Source organism: Oncorhynchus mykiss, chromosome 15, assembly GCF_013265735.2.
Source record: "Oncorhynchus mykiss isolate Arlee chromosome 15, USDA_OmykA_1.1, whole genome shotgun sequence".
Lineage (NCBI taxonomy): Eukaryota > Metazoa > Chordata > Actinopteri > Salmoniformes > Salmonidae > Oncorhynchus > Oncorhynchus mykiss.
The window spans coordinates 13,696,967-13,718,062 of NC_048579.1; the positions used below are offsets into that span (position 1 = coordinate 13,696,967).

General features: G+C 48.1%; 2 protein-coding genes across 2 annotated transcripts; one reads left to right on the top strand and one right to left on the bottom strand.

Annotated features, from left to right (window-relative positions):
- Positions 1-2,310: 2,310 nt before the first annotated feature.
- On the top strand, positions 2,311-12,484 carry LOC110489618 (tumor necrosis factor ligand superfamily member 10). Its single transcript, XM_036943758.1, has 6 exons — positions 2,311-2,818; positions 6,416-6,556; positions 7,459-7,504; positions 7,840-7,956; positions 9,115-9,350; positions 11,025-12,484. Exons 1-6 carry the CDS (start codon positions 2,552-2,554, stop codon positions 11,232-11,234), a joined length of 1,017 nt encoding a protein of 338 aa, XP_036799653.1. The 5' UTR covers positions 2,311-2,551; the 3' UTR covers positions 11,235-12,484.
- Positions 12,485-12,806: 322 nt separating this feature from the next.
- Positions 12,807-19,170, bottom strand: msl2b (MSL complex subunit 2b). The gene is made up of 3 exons (XM_036943757.1): positions 17,686-19,170; positions 13,703-15,045; positions 12,807-13,613 (listed from the first exon to the last, which is right to left on the bottom strand). The coding sequence occupies exons 1-3, from the start codon at positions 17,825-17,827 to the stop codon at positions 13,311-13,313; spliced, it is 1,788 nt and encodes a 595-aa protein (XP_036799652.1). The 5' UTR covers positions 17,828-19,170; the 3' UTR covers positions 12,807-13,310.
- Between the last annotated feature and the right edge of the window lie 1,926 nt (positions 19,171-21,096).

The window sequence follows — 21,096 nt, forward strand, 5'->3', positions numbered from 1 at the left end:
AATGGTTGTATGTTGCGTTTATATTTTTGTTCAGTATAGGTTTTTACTGTGCACACACACACACACACACACACACACACACAGTCTGTAGATCATCTTTAGGAGCACATTGTGTCTCAGTTGGGGCTTTTCCTGGCGTCAGCGACAATAAACGATGCCAAAAACAGAACTCTGGAAAACCCCAAATTTTCTCTTCGGCCATTGGTCAGTTCTCTGCTTTCCCAATCGTTCAATTGGCCCATTATATTGTCTCCCTCGTCCCACCCCCCTGGGGTGTGCATGTGCCAGATAAACTGCCATGGTCATGGTCAGTGTGTGTGTGTGTGTGTGTGTGTTATAGAGCCATTTGATTGGCTGAATTGTGAGGAGGTCATGTCAACACCAAGGTGTAGAGGGAGAGAGGGGGAAGGGGGAGAGAGAGAGAGGATGGATGGATGGAGGTAGAATAGATGGAGAGAGATAGAATAGATGGAGAGAGGTAGGATGGATGGAGAGAGGTAGGATGGAGAGAGGTAGGATGGATGGAGAGAGGTAGGATGGACGGAGAGGGGTAGGATGGATGGAGAGGGGTAGGATGGATGGAGAGGGGTAGGATGGATGAAGAGAGGCAGAATGGATGGAGAGGGGTAGGATGGATGGAGAGAGGTAGGATGGATGGAGAGAAGTAGGATGGATGGAGAGAGGCAGAATGGATGGAGAGGGGTAGGATGGATGGAGAGGGGTAGAATGGATGGAGAGAGGTAGGATGGATGGAGAGAGGTAGGATGGATGGAGAGAGGACTGAGGTAAGAAAGAGGTGGAGTATGAGAGGTTTGAGAGAGGGGACGGGTAGAGGGGGAGGGGAAGAGAGGCAGGGGAAGAGAGGCAGGTGGAGAGAGGCAGGGGGAGAGATGGGAAGGGAAGAGAGGGAGAGGAAGAGAGGGGAGGTGAAGAGAGGGAGAGGAAGAGATAGGAGGGGAGAGAGGAAGGGGGAGAGAAGGAGGGGAAGAGATGGGAAGGGAAGAGATGGGAGGGGAAGAGCGAGAGGGGAAGAGAGAGAGGGGAAGAGAGAGAGGGGAAGAGATGGGAAGGGAAGAAAGGCAGAGGAACAGAGGCAGAGAGGGGGTGTGGGAAGGGAAGAGAGAGAGGGGAAGAGAGGGGGGAGTGAAGTGGGAGAGAGGGGAAGAGAGCAAGTAGTCAAGTTCCTTTAAAAAAGTGATTTTGGGGTGGACATTGTGTGTGGTATGTGTGTGTACGTAACATCATAGATAAACTGAGACTAGCCACTCTCAGCAGGGATAGCAATTTTTAAAATGATTAACTAGGCAAGTCAGTTAAGAACAAATTATTATTGACAATGACGGCCTCCCCCGGGCCAAACCCTAACCCGGACGATGCTGGGCCAATTGTGCACCGCCCTATGAGACTCCACTACGCCACTCGAGGGCCCCATATAATAGTGATGATGACGCTATGACTCAGACCTCCCCAAGTCCCCCTGGATGAGACAGACCCAGACCTCCCCAAGTCCCCCTGGATGAGACAGACCCAGACCCCCCCAAGCCCCCTGAATGAGACAGACCCAGACCTCCCCAAGTCCCCCTGGATGAGACAGACCCACACCTCCCCATGTCCCCCTGGATGCGACAGACCCAGACCTCCCCAAGCCCCCTGGATGAGACAGACCCACACCTCCCCAAGCCCCCTGGATGAGACAGACCCAGACCTCCCCAAGCCCCCTGGATGAGACAGACCCAGACCTCCCCAAGCCCCCTGGATGAGACAGACTCAGACACACACACACACCAGTGCCTCTAGCTTTTTTCTATAATTTCATGCAATCCTACTCATTTTGGGGTGAGAGAAACTGCAGCAGTTTTATAGCTAATTTCCTGCTATTCACATTTTGCCATGACTTATTCCATGTTCATATGATATCTGAGTGAGAGTGACTAACTAAATCAATAAGGCCCCCCTGGAGGTCAGGGCCCCAGGGCACATTCCCTGCGTGCCCGGTTGGTCAATTAGTGCTGATTAGGCCTACTACAAGGTTTATAGCTAGACTAGCTTACCTAGCAATCTAAAGAAGAAATCTGACATGGGATAACTGAGTGACTGACATAACAAGAAAAAACTGCTGATGCGCTACCAAATGTCGAAATTGCACATTGTGCATTCTACTATTTTAACTCTCAACAGTAAGTTGAGACCCCAACGGAGTTCCTAAAAATGGGGGCCCCGACCAACAAAAAAAACGCCCGAGCACATATTGAGGCCAGATGTTTAAGATACAGAACTGAGAAACAAGGTCCATTTATTAACCAGACACAAAAATCCTGTTTCTCTTTTAGAATAGAACAATGGAATAATAAAAACGTAACTTATTGACACGTATTGATACGTCTATGCCTACAAAGAAAGAAGTGCAGATGTTGGTAGGCCGAACATAGATATGTTGCCTATATCTATGTAGAAAACGGACTTCCTAGCGTAATAATAATTGCATTTCAGGTTTGGTTTATTTTTTAGCCAGAACCGAAAGTTCCTCCAATACTTTTTTTTCACCGTGGCTATGCATGCTGTCCTGACAATGACTTCCCCTCTCCTCCCTCTGCCTCTCACTCTTTGCTGGAGGGAGGGGGAACAGAAGTTAGCTACCCTCTACTCCGTTTTTGTTCTGGAACCGGAGCGGAACAGAGAAGGGCGTGAGGCGGTGTTCGGTATGGCGGGAGGCTCAAGCGGCGTCTCATTTCTCGGGGTTCTGCTGCTCGCTGCGATTCTGGTGCAGACCGTGGCCGTTACTGTCACCGTGCTATACTTCACTAATGTCCTCAACACGGTAAGAACCGGGTGAAAAATAGGGGTAGCAAAAATACACTTACCATACAAGGTCGCTTGATGGAGCTTGGATATTGCACTTTTGTGACTATTCCATTGGCTCCATTGTTTCGGGCAAACTAAATGACGTATGTTGAAAGTATTTAAAATTAATTTGATCCAGGCTTGATACGGGTTGTTTACCTTGTGATTATGCGATGTTGTGCTGTGCTGTGCCAAATCGCACACAGTCGGAGAAAGTAGTTCTGTTCCAATAAAGCTTTTGCATGAAAACTTGTTGCTCTGCAAATTATTTCCCTGACTTGTTTGTTGATTGTAATAAACATTGCCTACGTGTGCAGCGAACGCTCAGTGCATTCTGTAAAATAAGGAGTGTTTTGTATTGTAGTGATGTGATGTGCCCTGGGAATAAGGAAGTTCTATGCAGAGAACTGCAGAAGGTTAGTGCTGTCTGGAATCCTTGGGATGTCCCTAGCCTAAACCCTAACCCCTACATTACACCTCAACTTACTCTAAATATAAACATTTTAAAGTTAAACTTCAATGGGGTAACATTAGTTAGGACATCCCACGGATCCCGGAGAGCAAAAGATTGACTGCAAGAAAACGTTGTTGATATGCCAATTATCAAATTGTATTGTTTTCTTATTGTTTAACCTTGTTTTAGCAGGGAACATTAAGTGTATTCTTAGTGCATTGTCCAAGTGGTGTTGAAATTGTAAATGTTTGACTTTTGTTAGGCTCTTTGTGTTCTCTCATGCAGCTGTGTAACCTGGATTATTTCCATAATGATTGAGCAACAATGCTGACTCTCCCTCTCTCCACTTCCCTATACTCCCTCTCTCTGCTTCCCTATACTCCCCCCCTCTCGGCTTCCCTATACTCCCCCTCTCTCTGCTTCCCTATACTCCCCCTCTCTCTGCTTCCCTATACTCCCTCTCTCTGCTTCCCTATACTCCCCCCCTCTCCGCTTCCCTATACTCCCTCTCTCTGCTTCCCTATACTCCCCCTCTCTCTGCTTCCCTATACTCCCTCTCTCTGCTTCCCTATACTCCCCCCCTCTCCGCTTCCCTATACTCCCCCCCTCTCTCTGCTTCCCTATACTCCCCCTCTCTCCACTTCCCTATACTCCCTCTCTCTGCTTCCCTATATTCCCCCTCTCTCTGCTTCCCTATACTCCCCCTCTCTCTGCTTCCCTATACTCCCCCTCTCTCTGCTTCCCTATACTCACCCCCTCTCTCTGCTTCCCTATACTCCCTCTCTCTGCTTCCCTATACTCCCCCCCTCTCCGCTTCCCTATACTCCCCCCCTCTCCGCTTCCCTATACTCCCCCTCTCTCTGCTTCCCTATACTCCCCCCCTCTCTCTGCTTCCATATACTCCCCCTCTCTCCACTTCCCTATACTCCCTCTCTCTGCTTCCCTATATTCCCCCTCTCTCTGCTTCCCTATACTCCCCCTCTCTCTGCTTCCCTATACTCACCCCCTCTCTCTGCTTCCCTATACTCCCCCCTCTCCGCTTCCCTATACTCCCCCTCTCTCTGCTTCCCTATACTCCCCCTCTCTCTGCTTCCCTATACTCCCCCCTCTCTCTGCTTCCCTATACTCCCCCCCTCTCCGCTTCCCTATACTCACCCCCTCTCCGCTTCCCTATACTCCCCCTCTCGCTGCTTCCCTATACTCCTCCTCTCCCTGCTTCCCTATACTCCCCCCCTCTCTCTGCTTCCCTATACTCCCCCCCCCCCTCTCTGCTTCCCTATACTCTCCCTCTCTCTGCTTCCCTATACTCTCCCTCTCCCTGTTTCCCTATACTCCCCCTCTCTCCGCTTCCCTATACCCCCCCTCTCTCTGCTTCCCTATACTCCCCCTCTCTGCTTCCCTATACTCCCCCTCTCTCTGCTTCCCAATACTCCCCCTATCTCTGCTTCCCTATACTCCCCCCCTCTCTCTGCTTCCCTATACTCCCCCTCTCTCTGCTTCCCTATACTCCCCCTATCTCTGCTTCCCTATACTCCCCCCCTCTCTGCTTCCCTATACTCCCCCTCTCTCTGCTTCCCTATACTCCCCCTATCTCTGCTTCCCTATACTCCCCCCCTCTCTCTGCTTCCCTATACTCCCCCTCTCTCTGCTTCCCTATACTCCCCCTCTCTCTGCTTCCCTATACTCCCCTCCTCTCTTTGCTTCCCTATACTCCCCCCCTCTCTCTGCTTCCCTATACTCCCCCCCTCTCTGCTTCCCTATACTCCCCCCCTCTCTCTGCTTCCCTATACTCCCCCTCTCTCTCCTTCCCTATACACCCCCTATCTCTGCTTCCCTATACTCCCCCTATCTCTGCTTCCCTATACTCCTCCTCTCTCCGCTTCCCTATACTCCCACCCTCTCTCTGCTTCCCTATACTCCCCCTCTCTCTGCTTCCCTATACACCCCTATCTCTGCTTCCCTATACTCCCCCTATCTCTGCTTCCCTATACTCCTCCTCTCTCCGCTTCCCTATACTCCCACCCTCTCTCTGCTTCCCTATACTCCCCCTCTCTCTGCTTCCCTATACTCCCCCTCTCTCTGCTTCCCTATACTCCTCCTCTCTTTGCTTCCCTATACTCCCCCTCTCTCTGCTTCCCTATACTCCCCCTCTCTCTGCTTCCCTGTACTCCCCCTCTCTCTGCTTCCCTGTACTCCCCCTATCTCTGCTTCCCTATACTCCCCCCCTCTCTCTGCTTCCCTATACTCCCCCCCTCTCTCTGCTTCCCTATACTCCCCCCCTCTCTCTGCTTCCCTATACTCCCCCCCTCTCTCTGCTTCCCTATACTCCCCCTCTCTCTGCTTCCCTATACTCCCCCTATCTCTGCTTCCCTATACTCCCCCTATCTCTGCTTCCCTATACTCCTCCTCTCTCCGCTTCCCTATACTCCCCCCCTCTCTCTGCTTCCCTATACTCCCCCTCTCTCTGCTTCCCTATACTCCCCCTCTCTCTGCTTCCCTATACTCCCCCTCTCTCTGCTTCCCTATACTCCTCCTCTCTCCGCTTCCCTATACTCCTCCTCTCTCCGCTTCCCTATACTCCCCCTATCTCTGCTTCCCTATACTCCTCCTCTCTCCGCTTCCCTATACTCCCCCTCTCTCTGCTTCCCTATACTCCTCCTCTCTCCGCTTCCCTATACTCCCCCTCTCTCTGCTTCCCTATACTCCCCCTCTCTCTGCTTCCCTATACTCCTCCTCTCTCCGCTTCCCTATACTCCTCCTCTCTCCGCTTCCCTATACTCCTCCTCTCTTCTATTTCTGTCTGTCTGTCTGTGTGAGTGAGTGAGTGAGTGGGATCAGTGGTTATGGCTGTTAATCATTACCAACCTGTATACAACAGGAAACTGAAACCTAAAGAACAGCGACAGAGAGATGTTATGAAGACGTGTACAGACAGACACTCCATTTGAACATGGCAATATTCCTTTGATTACAGTGTAACTTGAGGAAGTGAAGTAAACAACTGTTTATGATGCAGTGTTCTCAACTCTGGTCCCCCAAGAATCCCTAACAACGTTAGCCTACACTCTGTGTTGTTCAGTGGAAGGAGGTGTGTAGTATTTAATTGTGTGTGTTGTTCAGATGAAGGAGATGTTTGCAAGGAGCAGTGTGTCGTGTCTGACACGGGCCGACCTCAGAGGGGGACACGTACACTCCTCCACCGAGGGGAGAGGAGACCCCTGCTGGCAGGTCACACAGCAACTACACACCCTCATAGAGAAGGTAACACACATCCTCATAGAGAAGGTAACACACATCCTCATAGAGAAGGTAACACACACCCTCATAGAGAAGGTAACACACACCCTCATAGAGAAGGTAACACACACCCTCATAGAGAAGGTAACACACATCCTCATAGAGAAGGTAACACACATCCTCATAGAGAAGGTAACACACATCCTCATAGAGAAGGTAACACACATCCTCATAGAGAAGGTAACACACATCCTCATAGAGAAGGTAACACACACCCTGATAGAGAAGGTAACACACATCCTCATCGAGTAGATATCCGCCTCGCAGGGGTCCCAGGTCTTCTGATTGGACGGAGGGGCTCCATATATCATTTACCATTATCCACAGATCTAGGATAAGATTACTCACCCTTAATCCTAACCTTAACCATTAGGGGGGAAACGCAAAACTGACCAAAGATCAACAACTTCACTCGCCTCAGAAGAGTTTCAGACATACAATGGGGTCTTTGTAGTGCAGTCTGGGATGGGATACACTGTGGTTTAATCAGCACTGGAATGTACTCACCTGGCCAGAGACACACTCACACACACTTTGTTCTAGAAGGTTTTGGCTTTTATTTGAAATATGTTAAATAAATGGTATTTCTCTTCTTTCTCTGTCTCGTCTGTCTGTCTGTCTGTCTGTCTGGTCTGTCTCTCTGTCTGTCTGTCTGTCTGTCTGTCTGTCTCGTCTGTCTCGTCTGTCTCGTCTGTCTGTCTGTCTCTCTGTCTCTCTGGTCTGTCTGTCTGTGTCTGTCTGTCTGTCTGTCTGTCTCTCTGTCTCTCTGTCTGTCTGTCTGTCTGTCTGTCTGTCTGTCTGTCTGTCTGTCTGTCTGTCTGTCTGTCTGTCTGTGTCTCTCTCTCTCTCTCTCTCTCTCTCTTCAGTCTTTGTCTCAGCGATATCAGAGGGAGATCTCCTCAGCAGTTAGAGGTGAGATAATGACCTGTCTGACCTATAGAACTAGGGCAAAGAACTAGGGCAAAACGGCACCCTGTTCCCTGTCGGACTGGGATTTGCATTAGTAAAGCTAACATAGTAATAAGTAAGCAAGCCTTGTTCAGAGGGCAGGAGTGAGGAGCCTACCTCCAGTTTCTGTAGCGTGAGGAGGCTTGATGTACAACTTCCAGCTATGGACAGGACGCTAGTAAACCACTACATACAAGTAACCTTTAATGGGAATGTCCATTTTACAAGTTCTATGTTGTTATCCCTGACTGATGTTTGACTAGGACAACTAGTTGATGTTCTAGCTCGCTCTCTGTCAGATGAGGTGTCCAGGGTGTTGCCCTCACTGGTGATGGAGGACCAGGCTCCTTCTCGCCCCAAAGTCGCTGCCCACGTCACTGGCAGCTTGGCTCCCAAAGCAGAGAGGGAGGGAGGAGGTGAGACCTATTTCAATGTTCACCTTTCACACTCTGCAACTACGTCAGAGACACTGTGTGTGTGTGTTTGTGTGTGTGTGTGTATAACCCTGTGAAGCCTGGTGTTAAGAGTTTGATGAATGCAGGTTAGACTCTGGGGCCATGTGTCTCACCTGTGTGTGCTGTGTTCTTCAGGTGTGCGTGTGTGTATATGTGTGTGTGTGTGCTATGTTCTTCAGGTGTGCATGTGTACACTTCAGAGAGAGGGGAGAGGAGAGCTTCAAAGTGATTACATATCACTACAGTAATTAGTAATACAGACAGCAAGCAGTATGTGTCTCATGTGAGCTTTTAACCCAGTGGTAGATCTGGTAGAATGCACCAGCCCTGAACAGACTGACAGCTCGGTGTGAAGTGTTCCATTTATAGCCCAGGCCTAGTCTGTAGACATACAGTACTTTATTGTTTTGCCATTTAGGGCATCTTATAACACACTTTCAATAATATCTATTGAGGGGATTGAGGCCATTTACACTTAGTGGACAAAACGTTAAGAGCATCTACTCTTTCCATGCCCAGGTGAATCCAGGTGAAAGCTATGATTCATTTGTTAAATCTACTTCAATCAGTGTAGATGAAGGGGAGGAGACAGGTTAAATTATTTTTTTAAGCCATGAAACATGGATTGTGTGTGTGCCAATCAGAGGATGAATGGGCAAGACAAAAGATTTAAATGTCTTTGAACGGGGTAGGGTAGTAGGTGCCAGGCGCACCGGTTTGTGTCAAGAACTGCAACACTGCTGGGTTTTTCACCATCAACAGTTTCCCTTGTGTATCAAGAATGGTCCACCACCCAAAGGACATCCAGCCAACTTGATATTGGAGCATTGGAGTCAACATGGGCCAGCATCCCTGTAGAACACTTTCGACACCTTGTAGAGTCCATGCCCCGACGATTTGAGGCTGTTCTGAGGGCAAAAGGGTGTTGCACAATATCTTCCTCATATTGCGCAACACACAATATTAGGGAGACGTCCCTAATGTTCCGTATACTCACTTTCCGTAGACTGTTCTATTCTCAACCAATTCTATTGTATTCTGTCTTAAGACCTAGCTCTGTCCAACTCCTGACCCTTGATCCTGCCTACTATTGCCTTTCTCCTTCCTGTCTGGCCACAGGTTCCCCGGGGCGGCGTGTGCAGGGGCAGAAGATCTCTTGGTGGGAGGGGCATAATGGGCTGGCATTCCTTCAGGAAGTCCGATTGGTTGACGGGGAGCTGGTGGTGCCTCGCCCAGGACTCTATTATATCTATGCCCAAACCTACTTCAGACACACCCACCCCGAGGGAGAGGAGGGGGAGGAAGAGGACAGGGAGCAGAGGGGGAGACCCATGCTGCAGTATGTCTATAAGAAAGTGAGTTCCCGGTGCCACGGTCGTGTTCAACATTTGTCCTATAAGAATGTTTGTTTTTAACATTTTGGATAGCTACAGTTGAAGTCGGAAGTTTACATACACCTTAGCCAAATACATTTAAACTCAGTTTTTCACAATTCCTGACATTTAATCCAAGTAAAAATTCTCTGTCTTAGGTCAGTTAGGATCACCACTTTATTTTATGAATCTGAAATGTCAGAATAATAGTAGACAGAATGATTTATTTCAGCTTTTATTTCTTTCATCACATTCCTAGTGGGTCAGAAGTTTACATACACTCAATTAGTATTGGGTAACATTGCCTTTAAATTGTTTAACTTGGGTCAAACATTTCGGGTAGCCTTCCACAAGCTTCCCACAATAAGTTGGGTGAATTTTGTCCCATTCCTCCTGACAGAGCTGATGTAACTGAGTCAGGTTTGTAGGCCTCCTTGCTCGCACACGCTTTTTCAGTTCTGCCCACAAATGCTCTATAGGATTGAGTTCAGGGTTTTTGTGATGGCCACTCCAATACCTTGGCTTTGTTGTCCTTAAGCCATTTTGCCACAACTTTGGAAGTATGCTTGGGGTTATTGTCCATTTGGAAGACCCATTTGCGACCAAGCTTTAACTTCCTGACTGATGTCTTCAGATGTTGCTTCAATATATCCACATAATTTTCCTCCCTCATGATGCCACCTATTTTGTGAAGTGCACCAGTCCCTCCTGCAGAAAAGCACCCCCACAACATGATGCTGCCACCCCTGTGCTTCACAGTTGGGATAGTGTTCTTCGGCTTGCAACCATCCCCATTTTTCCTCGAAACATAACGATGCTCATTATGGCCAAAAAGTTATATTTTAGTTTCATCAGACCAGAGGAAATTTCTCTAAAAATTACAATCTTTGTCCCCATGTGCAGTTGCAAACCGTAGTTTGGCTTTTTTGTGGCGGTTTTGGAGCAGTGGTTTCTTCCTTGCTGAGCGGCCTTTCAGGTTATGTCGATATAGGACTTGTTTTACTGTGGATATAGATACTTTTGTACCTGTTTCCTCCAGCATCTTCACAAGGTCCTTTGCTGTTGTTCTGGGACTGATTTGCACTTTTTGCACCAAAGTACGTTCATCTCTAGGAGACAGAATGAGTCTCCTTCCTGAGCGGTATGACGGCTGTGTGGTTCCATGGTGTTTATACTTGCGTACTATTGTTTGTATAGATGAATGTGGTACCTTCAGGCGTTCTTGGCTGATTTCTTTTGATTTTCTCATGATGTCAAGCAAAGAGGCACTGAGTTTGAAGGTAGGCCTTGAAATACATCCAGAGGTACACCTCCAAATGACGTCAATTATCCTATCAGAAGCTTCTAAAGCCATTTCATAATTTTCTGGAATTTTCCAAGCTGTTTAAAGGCACAATCGACTTAGTGCATGTAAACTTCTGACCCACTGGAATTGTGATACAATTGTTGGAAAAATGACTTGTGTCATGCACAAAGTAGATGTCCTAACCGACTTGCCAAAGCTATAGTTTGTTAACAAGAAATTTGTGGAGTGGTTGAAAAACGAGTTTTAATGACTCCAATCTAAGTGTATGTAAACTTCAGACTTCAACTGTATATGATATCGTGAGAGTTTATGGAAGGTAGTTGTAGTGATGGTGCTGTCTCCTCCACCAGGTGTCCTCCTACCCGGTACCCATCCTGCTGATGAAGACAAGCAGGACCTCCTGCTGGTCCCGGGACTCCCAGTTTTCTCTGCACTCCGCCCACCAGGGGGGGCTGTTCCCATTGGCTGCCGGAGATCACCTCCTCGTCACCGTTAGCAATGCCTCCGCCATCGACATGGATGAGAGGAGCAGCTTCTTCGGGGCTTTCCTGGTCAGCTAGAGGTCAGGGGTTCGTCTCTATGGTGACTCAGAGGGCTGGAACCTGGGATACACACTGTTTGGGAGCCATGTGTGTGTACTGACAGACAAATAATTTGAGAGCTGTGTGTGTGTGTGTTGTACAAAGCTTTAAGCTCTGCGACCCTGCTGGACATGTGAGCGGAGCTTGTGTGGTTATCCAACCACACCCAGGTGCCTAGGATCCAGCCTTCGCTCATGGCTCATCCAATGAGCTGTGTCCAAGGCCAGCAGGTCTGTATTGATTGGATGAAAAGCAGCTGAGTGGCGTGAGGTAGGGGTTCAACATCTTTAGAACTTCATTGGACAAATGACCAATAATCAACCAATGAAAAGTGAGGGGATGATTGTGAATAAGTCGTAGTACTCTTTTCATCCGTCCTAAAAGGATGAGTCTCCTTCTCCTGTTTGTCTGAACTCGGATGATTTTAATGTAAATCTGAACGTGGGGTGTTGTGGTTCTGTGTTATAACTGTATGGACATTGAATGTTGTTTGATTGTAGCCTGTCATATTTTTAACACAACCCCAAGCTCTCACCTGAGTAACACCGCCTGCGACCACACATTCAATACAGCACTTTTTCCACTTTGTTTCACAGTATAGATGTTTCAGGCCATGACCCAGGAGGCCTACTGTACTGTAGCCCAGACCCACTGTCACTATGGGAACCAGTGTTAGGACATGGGTAATATTCACTTTACTAAAAGATTTACCGATTCTCCCGACAGATGTATATATCCATAGTTAGACAAGCGGAGAGGTCTGGACAGGGTTACCAGTTAACCCGCCTCACTGGGGGGGGGGGGGGTTGAATCATTTTACCGTTCGTTCATGACTCCTGTAGATCCAGATATTATTTGTGTGGCCGTGGAAGTGACCATGGAGACACACACTAAATAGGTTGTTGATGTTCATCACTTGTGCTCGAGTCCAACTGCTCTCATGTTCATGTAGAAAACATGTCTGTAAATGTCCACAATAAAGACACCAAATAAACTAATACAGGCTACCATTGCTTGTGGTCATGTATAGCAGTAAGCATTCAGTACCAATCTATCACAACAAAACAGACTTGGGTCAAGGCGTCTTATGTGACATTATATCAAGCATCTCACGCCACCTGCTGGTGGGTACATGTTACTGACTACTAGTGGTCATACCAAAGACTGCAGGTGACCTGACTCCACAGGACAAAGGAGGGTGGAGGTATGCATTGTGCATGGTAATTTGTGTAATGTGAATTGTGATTATTTTATTGGACTTTAAATACTCTAATTTTGCTTCGGTGTAAGTGTCAAAAAGAAACAACACAACTTGGGTTTTGATTATCTTTTTTGTGGAAATATGTTCCATGTATATTACAGGTTTTTAATGCCCGAGGGAAACAAAACGACAGCTAGCACTAATAGGACAGGGACATCATTTAGACAGAACCGCCCACACCGGATTTGATAGGCTGACAGTTGGAGTGGGTGTGGCCCACTAGGTTAGGTGACATCCAATAAATACTGCAAATGTTTGTTAATGTAACTTATAAAATATATCATAAAACATCCTCTTAAATGGAATTTAATAAGTTCTGTGTACAAAAACAAAAGTTCATAAATTACAGTCAGTCTACTGATGTCGGTCTGTGGCTGAGTCCTATCAACAGGCCTAGGGCCTGTCAAATGGCACCCTACCCCCATCTAGTGTACCGAGGCCCTGGCCAAAATAAGTGCACTATCTACGGTACCACCCCCCTCTGACACACAGCACAACGAGCCCATCGCAGGCCAACACGTCATGCCCTACACATCACCGATAGTACAAAACAAAACTTCTAACCCTCACAAAATAAAAATCTCTGAACATACAGTAACGATATCCCTCTTCCATCCATCTCATCAGTACGTAAGACCAAAAGCACGTTCCAGGCGCTGTATGGAGAGTGTATATGTGTTTCTGAGTAACACTCCCTCTACCGCCTGTCACAGTAGCTGCCTTATTCTCAACCCCGCCCCTCCAGGTCCATCTGCACAGCCCATTGGTCAATAATGTCCAGGGAGGGCAGGTCCTCAACAGTCAAACCTCATGTCCAGCGAATCATCATACCCCCTGTCCTCATGTCCTGCCCCCACCCCGGACAGGAAGGACACCCCCGTCGCTCCTGTTGCCGTGGTGATGAGCTGGTTGCCGTGTGGGGTGTTGCTGGTTGCCGGGCTACGCAGGGCTGCAGCTGTGATGGAGGTGAGGTTGATGCCGAGCGTGAGCCGCGTCTGTTCTAGAGCCTTCTCTGGAACCGCAAACGCCTCCAGCTTCTTCTCCCCGTTCGCCATGTAGGAGTTCTGGCAGCCGCGGCAGATACAGTCCAGACATGCCTTGGAGGAATATTCATATTATTTACAATCAGTGAACAACAGATAGGGGAACACGGATTTCAGACCATAGTAAATCTATAGTAACTCACCTTGCGGTTGGAGTAGCAGGGGCAGCGCTGCCCCCTGCAGGTGAGAACAGAGGGGTTCTGAGTGGCTCTCCCACACTTACAGCCCTTCTTCTCCACCGGCTTCTTGTACAGGGGCTTGGAGGGGCTGGGTGGGTGAGAGAGAGGGTGAGCATGGCCGTGGGGGGGCAGGCGGTCACGGGGCTGGGCGCGGGGCTTGGGGACACCCTGCCTGGCCTTGGTGTAGGCCTTCTTAGGGCCCCCGTGGTGCTCCAGACTCTTCTTCAGGCCCTTGGATGACACCAGCATTGTCTTACCCACCTTGGGAGGCCCTCCATTCGGCACGGGCGCCAGGTGAGGCGGGGTGACGGCGGAAGGGAGTTTGGGCTCCCGTTTGACAGTGGCGGTTGGGAGGTGAAGGGGGTTGGTGGCGCCCAGGGGTGGGCCTCTGAGGATGGTGGCGATGGGGAGGGGCTGCACCTTCTCACTGTCACTCTCAGAGCGTGAACGCTTGCGGTGGCAGTGAGGGGGAAGGCGGGGAAGGGCAGGGGTGGGCTGGGGGGGAGGCAGGGGAAGTCTAGGGATGTTCTCTGGGGGGAGGGAGGGGGTGAGGCGAGGGGAGTCAGGGGTAGGAGGGCAGTAAGATCCGTTGTGGGGGGGTACAGAGGGATTGTCTGGCTGGTCAGGCAGTTCAGGGTTGGGTTCTGGCTCCAAGGTCCTAAGAACCTCCTCCACGCTCAACAACAGACCTCCGCCATGTTTATTAAGCTCCTCCCCAAATGTGCTAATGTTACAAAGTCCCACCTCCCCACTACCTACCACGTCAACACATACAGGTAGCTCCTCCCCCAAGCTCTCCTGCTTCAGGACACCTCCACCTGTAGCTAAGGTAATAGGTGGTGGCAAGTCCTGATTGGCCAGGCCGTTACAGTCGTGAAGCCCGTTAACCCCACCCACAGGGATAAGCCCCTCCTCCTGGCTCTCCTCTGCAGGCAGAGCCTCAGTAGGTCTGAGGTCAGAAATTGAAGGGGCTGTCGGCGGAGACTGGCTCGCCAAATCCATAGTGTCCTCCCCTTCCTGCTCGCTTTCGGCCAATGACAGGCCCTCGTTAAGAATGGCGAGGAGGTCGGGCGAATCACTGGCTGCGCTAGCAATGTGCGGGGCGAGAGGTGATTGGGCGATGTAGAGGCAGAGCTTCCTGTAGCAGTGGACCAATAAGGAGAGCTGCCTGTTCTCCTGGAAGCGGGAGTAGTCTTTACACCAGGAACAGGACGGCTTGAGCAGCATCCTCTGGCCCTTACAGCCCCGACACACATAGTGCTGGCACTGGGAGTTAGTGGGCGCTATGGGGTCCTGCAGCAGGTTACCTGGAGAAGAGAATCATCTTCAGTCATTTATGCTAAGACAAACATTTATTTATCCTTTATTCAACTGGGTGAGAACAGTTGAGATATAAATCACTCCAACGGCAGCATTACAATTGTCCATACAACATAACACAACAAACCATAAACAGGAGCCATAATCATCATTAATAACGAGTTGATGATATGTAGCTTAGCAGTGGACTGATGATAATGAGTACTGAGGTGGTGGGCTATATATGAAAGTGATTCATTCAATTGCTCTTCCGCTCTGAATATTCAACTGTAATGAAGTGAGCACAACACCAAAGCAACAGCATGTCAATTAAGTCAACGACATTGGTTTTGAATAAACCCCTTTGTCATATATATAGTATAACATGGTCCAGGTAGAAAGTGAAGAGGGTTCATATTCTGTTAAATGCATACTTCAACCGTTTATAAAGCCGTAATATTCAAAGAGGCGGCTCAACACTGATTGCCTCTGCAAGGCTTGATGACCGCTGTGCTTTGAGAGCAGCTTCCTTAGCAACAGTGGTCGTTAGGGATGGCAGCTGAGAGAGGGGGCTCACGCTGCAGATGGAGGGAGTTCCATTTAGAAAAACAAAAACGCCTTAGATATAGGCCATGTTGGATGCGTCCTCTACCCAGCGGCTGCAGCTCCGACTTCAGTCATGTTTAGTGGGCCAGTAACCGAAAGGTTGCTGGATCGAATCCCAGAGCTGACAAGGTAAAAATCGGTCCTTCTACCCATGAACAAGGGAGTTAACCCACTGTTCCCCGGTAGGCAGTGTACCGGTACTGAGTCAATGTGGAGACTATATACAGGGGGTACCGGTACCGAGTCAATGTGGAGACTATATACAGGGGGTACCGGTACCGAGTCAATGTGGAGACTATATACAGGGGGTACCGGTACAGAGTCAATGTGGAGGCTATATACAGGGGTACCGGTACCGAGTCAATGTGGAGACTATATACAGGGGGTACCGGTACCGAGTCAATGTGGAGACTATATACAGGGGGTACCGGTACAGAGTCAATGTGGAGGCTATATACAGGGGGAACCGGTACAGAGTCAATGTGGAGACTATATACAGGGGTACCGGTACCGAGTCAATGTGGAGGCTATATACAGGGGTACCGGTACAGAGTCAATGTGGAGGCTATATACAGGGGTACCGGTACTGAGTCAATGTGGAGACTATATACAGGGGGTACCGGTACCGAGTCAATGTGGAGACTATATACAGGGGTACCGGTACCGAGTCAATGTGGAGACTATATACAGGGGTACCGGTACCGAGTCAATGTGGAGACTATATACAGGGGGTACCGGTACCGAGTCAATGTGGAGGCTATATACAGGGGGTACCGGTACCGAGTCAATGTGGAGGCTATATACAGGGGGAACCGGTACAGAGTCAATGTGGAGACTATATACAGGGGTACCGGTACCGAGTCAATGCGGAGACTATATACAGGGGGTACCGGTACCGAGTCAATGTGGAGGCTATATACAGGGGGAACCGGTACAGAGTCAATGTGGAGACTATATACAGGGGGTACCGGTACCGAGTCAATGTGGAGGCTATATACAGGGGGAACCGGTACAGAGTCAATGTGGAGGCTATATACAGGGGGTACCGGTACAGAGTCAATGTGGAGGCTATATACAGGGGGTACCGGTACAGAGTCAATGTGGAGGCTATATACAGGGGTACCGGTACTGAGTCAATGTGGAGGCTATATACAGGGGGTACCAGTACAGAGTCAATGTGGAGGCTATATACAGGGGGAACCGGTACAGAGTCAATGTGGAGGCTATATACAGGGGGTACCGGACCGGTACCGAGTCAATGTGCGGGGTAGAGGTTAGTCGAGGTAATTTGTACATGTAGGTAACGTTAGGTGACTATGCATAGATAATAAACAGCGAGTAAAAACGTCACCCCATTGAATGAACCTCGTGTATAATCATCACTCCCACCCCACACAAAAAAAGGACAAAAACACCAGTAGTATTCTTGACTGAGCTAGTGCGGCTGCTCGGCTTCCTTCCTGTTCAGGAAGGGGCTCGGCTCGAAATGCATTTTTAAAGACTGCGCACGCACCGTCTCACAACACAAACATGCCCCCCCACTGACAGAGTCACGAGGGCAGAACAAAGGACGTTGAATGAATAAATAAACATCTGACAAACACTCGCTTCTGTTCTGGCTGTTCAAATACATGTACCTGTCCGACAGTGATTTAGTTACACATGGGGTGGAGCAGCTGGATGAGGTTAGCTACCTAGCTATGAAGAATGGGGATGTAGCTAACCCGTGCAGTAGCTAGCTACTAGTTTGATTTTATTCAAGCAATTCGGTCAAATCAGCCAGTTTAAGAATGGATCAGTGTGAAGCTATGGAATACATTGAAATGGATCGCAGGGAGACGTGCAGTAGCTAGCCTAGTTAGTTAAAGTAGACATCCACGCCGTCGGGTAACTAGTTTCCCCGACATCCAATGGGAATGGGGGTGTGTCACAATGCCTGGCGTTCCATGGCGGGGATACAGCTAGGCCAGTTAGGTATAGTAGCTATATGGATATATACAGGGGAACCGACCCCCTTAAATTAATACTACCGATGCACTTACCACATACGAGGCAGGACAGCGACTGGCGAAAGAAGGGCAGCTGCTTGTAGAGCTCCGCCAGGGCCCGGGGGTCGCGAGGGTCGCACTGCAGCACCGAACGACACGCGGACACGTACAGAGTGGTGGCATTCACCGGGTTCATCTCAACAGCCAAGGGACGGAAACATCCAGTCCGAGAAAAAAAACTAACGCGCAAACACACACGCACAGGTCCTCCGGGGAAAGTCCTGTGGCTCACGTTTAAATGGAGAAGAGGCCCACAACTCCCTTCTCGTCCGTTATATTATTGCCTAAAGGAGGATGGGAGGGCATAGATGGGTGATGTAGCTAGCTAAATACTAATGGTGCTAACCTAGCGTAGCTTTATCGCCAAAATAGTGCTGGTAAGATCGTCTATGCACCAAATAGGTAAATGTGTGATACAGCTAGAATGTAAGTTAGCTGCAAATCAGTTAAACACACAGGTATGAAGTCTGTTCGTGGTAGCATGGGTAGAACATTACTGTATTCATAATCACAACCAATTCATCTTTAGCGTTTTCCTCTTTTCCACGGCACGAAATATGCCCAAATGATCATCATGGCATAAAAATAAAACGGTTAATCCCATTAAGTGCATACATACAAAAATAAATCTCGAGCAAATGAATTAATCAAAGCCCGTGCACTTGTCTTCCACACAATCCGTGGAGCGAGCAGCACTCGCTGGTCGAGTTATATAATTCAACAACAATACAGTCACTGGTGTGGTGGCGCTCTTTCTCCAACTCCGGCCTCCAATTATACACTGTTAGGCACCTTCGTACCAAATTCAAACAGAGCTGCTTTGCTAACGTTAATAGTGAAATCTTATTCGTTTGTTCTCCCGCATTCCTTCCTTATTCGCATCTTCCTCAGATTTTTAGCTAAAGTTGGCTCCTCGACTTCTGGCCTGCATATTCGTGGCACGTAGGCAGTGATAGTCAGCAAGCAGCACGCTCAGATTCTGTTGTTGTCCGCGGTTCATGGCGGATACGCTGCAAAACAAAACAGGCCGCCTTGGCACCCGCTAGCGCACGGAGTTAAAGCCAGTTACCACAGGATAACTAACAAGAGGGGGTAAACTGGAAGAGGTAGTGGAGAATGGAAAGAGAGTATGGAAATCTTTGTTGAAGAAGTAAAATAAGCGCCCGTCAGAGCACCGGAGTATATTTACGCCGGCCGTGCGAGCTTGCACCGGCGGCACCAGGATATCAAGAACAAAAATAGGCCGCTTTTCCTCTTTTTGGAACTAGTCCTCTGTTTTTTCCCTCCTCTCCGATTGAGTATGAGCAAAAAAGCAATCGGTGCGACGACGTTATGTTAGCGTTCGAAGAAGAATAACACTCATGTGTATTATTGGAGTAAGATTGTAACAGTTGTGTGTTTGTATAGCCTGCTGCTATCGCCAGGCGCGGAGGTTATTCTCCCCTCCCGTTTCCTCCCCGCAGTCAATCAAACAGAGGGGCGCTGTTTCTCACATCTCGCGAGAATAAAATTCTTCTTCGTGTGGTTTTCCGGCAGCCTAGACACTTTCTTCACAGAGTTTCTAAACCCAGAAGCGCAGCATTCGCGAGACTTCCGGGAACGCTTGCGAAACAGACCAAACAGGATCAGGTTGGGGTTTGGGGTTCGAGAAATCAATGAGAGAAGTAAAAAATTCTTCCTTAGTTGTTAATTTTCTCAAAATCTAAAGGCGCAACATAGATTCGAGCCAATGTTTTAAGTAGTTGAACTTCGTATTACTCCAACCTCGTTAAAGTGACAAACTGACACGTTTTCATTCTCGTCAAAAACAACTTTATATTGAAGGAGTGCCTTTGACTTGACGGTCTGCACATGCGCAGTTTGGCGCGAGAGACTGTTTCTATGCATGAGCTTAGCTAGCCAACATCACCATGACATCGCCTACAAGCAGTGTTGGCCTATCTTCATACTATACTGTCTTTGCTTTCTTCTTCTCCTCTGGTATTATGGCGGTCCGCATACAAACGTTGAAGGTGCATGCCGCCACCTACTGTACGTGTAGTGAATGAGAATAAACCCACCACATACTATGCAAAAATAAAATGAATTAAAAAAAAAACATCCCACTCCTTCAGCCATACTCCAAATCACACCCCTACACAGGCTCAGGGGCCTGTGAGGATGGAACATTAGTGGATGCTACTTAATACAATGTTTACATACCCTACATTACTCGTCTCATATGTATATACTGTACTCTATATCATCTACTGCATCTTTATGTAATACATGTATCACTAGCCACTTTAAACTATGCCACTTTGTTTACATACCCTACATTACTCATCTCATATGTATATACTGTACTCGATACCATCTACTCCATCTTGCCTATGCCGTTCTGTACCATCACTCATTCATATATCTTTATGTACATATTCTTTATCCCTTTACACTTGTGTGTATAAGGTAGTAGTTTTGGAATTGTTAGGTTAGATTACTCATTGGTTATTACTGCATTGTTGGAACTGGAAGCACAAGCATTTCGCTACACTCACATTAACATCTGCTAACCATGTGAATGTGACCATTAACATCTGCTAACCATGTGTGTGTGACCATTAACATCTGCTAACCATGTGTATGTGACCATTAACATCTGCTAACCATGTGTATGTGACAAATACATTTGATTTGATTTGATTTGTAATGCCTCTCCCTGACTCCCCAAAAACTTTCAGCCGCAATCACAACAATTTTATTTATTAATTTCACCTTTATTTAACCAGGTAGGCCAGTTGAAAACAAATCTAATTTACAACTGCGACCTGGCCAAGATAAAGCAAAGCAGTGCGACAAAAACGACACAGAGTTACACATGGAATAAACAATCTTACAGAAAATAACACACTAGAAAAACCTGTGTACAGTGTGTACAAATGAAGGATGGAGGTAAGGCAATAAATAGGCCAATAGTGGCGAAGTAATTACAATTTAGCAAATTACACTGGAGTGATATATGTGCAGATGAGGATGTGTAAGTAGAAATACTGGTGTGCAAAAGAGCAGAAAAACAAAAACAAATGGGGATGAGGTAGGTAGATGGTTGGTTGGATGGGCTATTTACAGATGGGCTGTGTACAGCTGCAGCGATCGGTAAGCTGCTCTGACAGCTGACGCTTAAAGTTAGTGAGGGAGATATAAGTCTCCAACTCCAGTGATTTTTGCAATTCGTTCCAGTCATTGGCAGAAGAAAACTGGAAGGAAAGGCGGCCAAAGGAGGTGTTGGCTTTGGGGATGACCAGTGAAATATACCTGCTGGAGCGCGTGCTACGGGTGGGTGTTGCTATGGTGACCAGTGAGCTGAGATAAGGCGGGGCTTTACCAAGCAAAGACTTATAGATGACCTGGAGCCAGTGGGTTTGG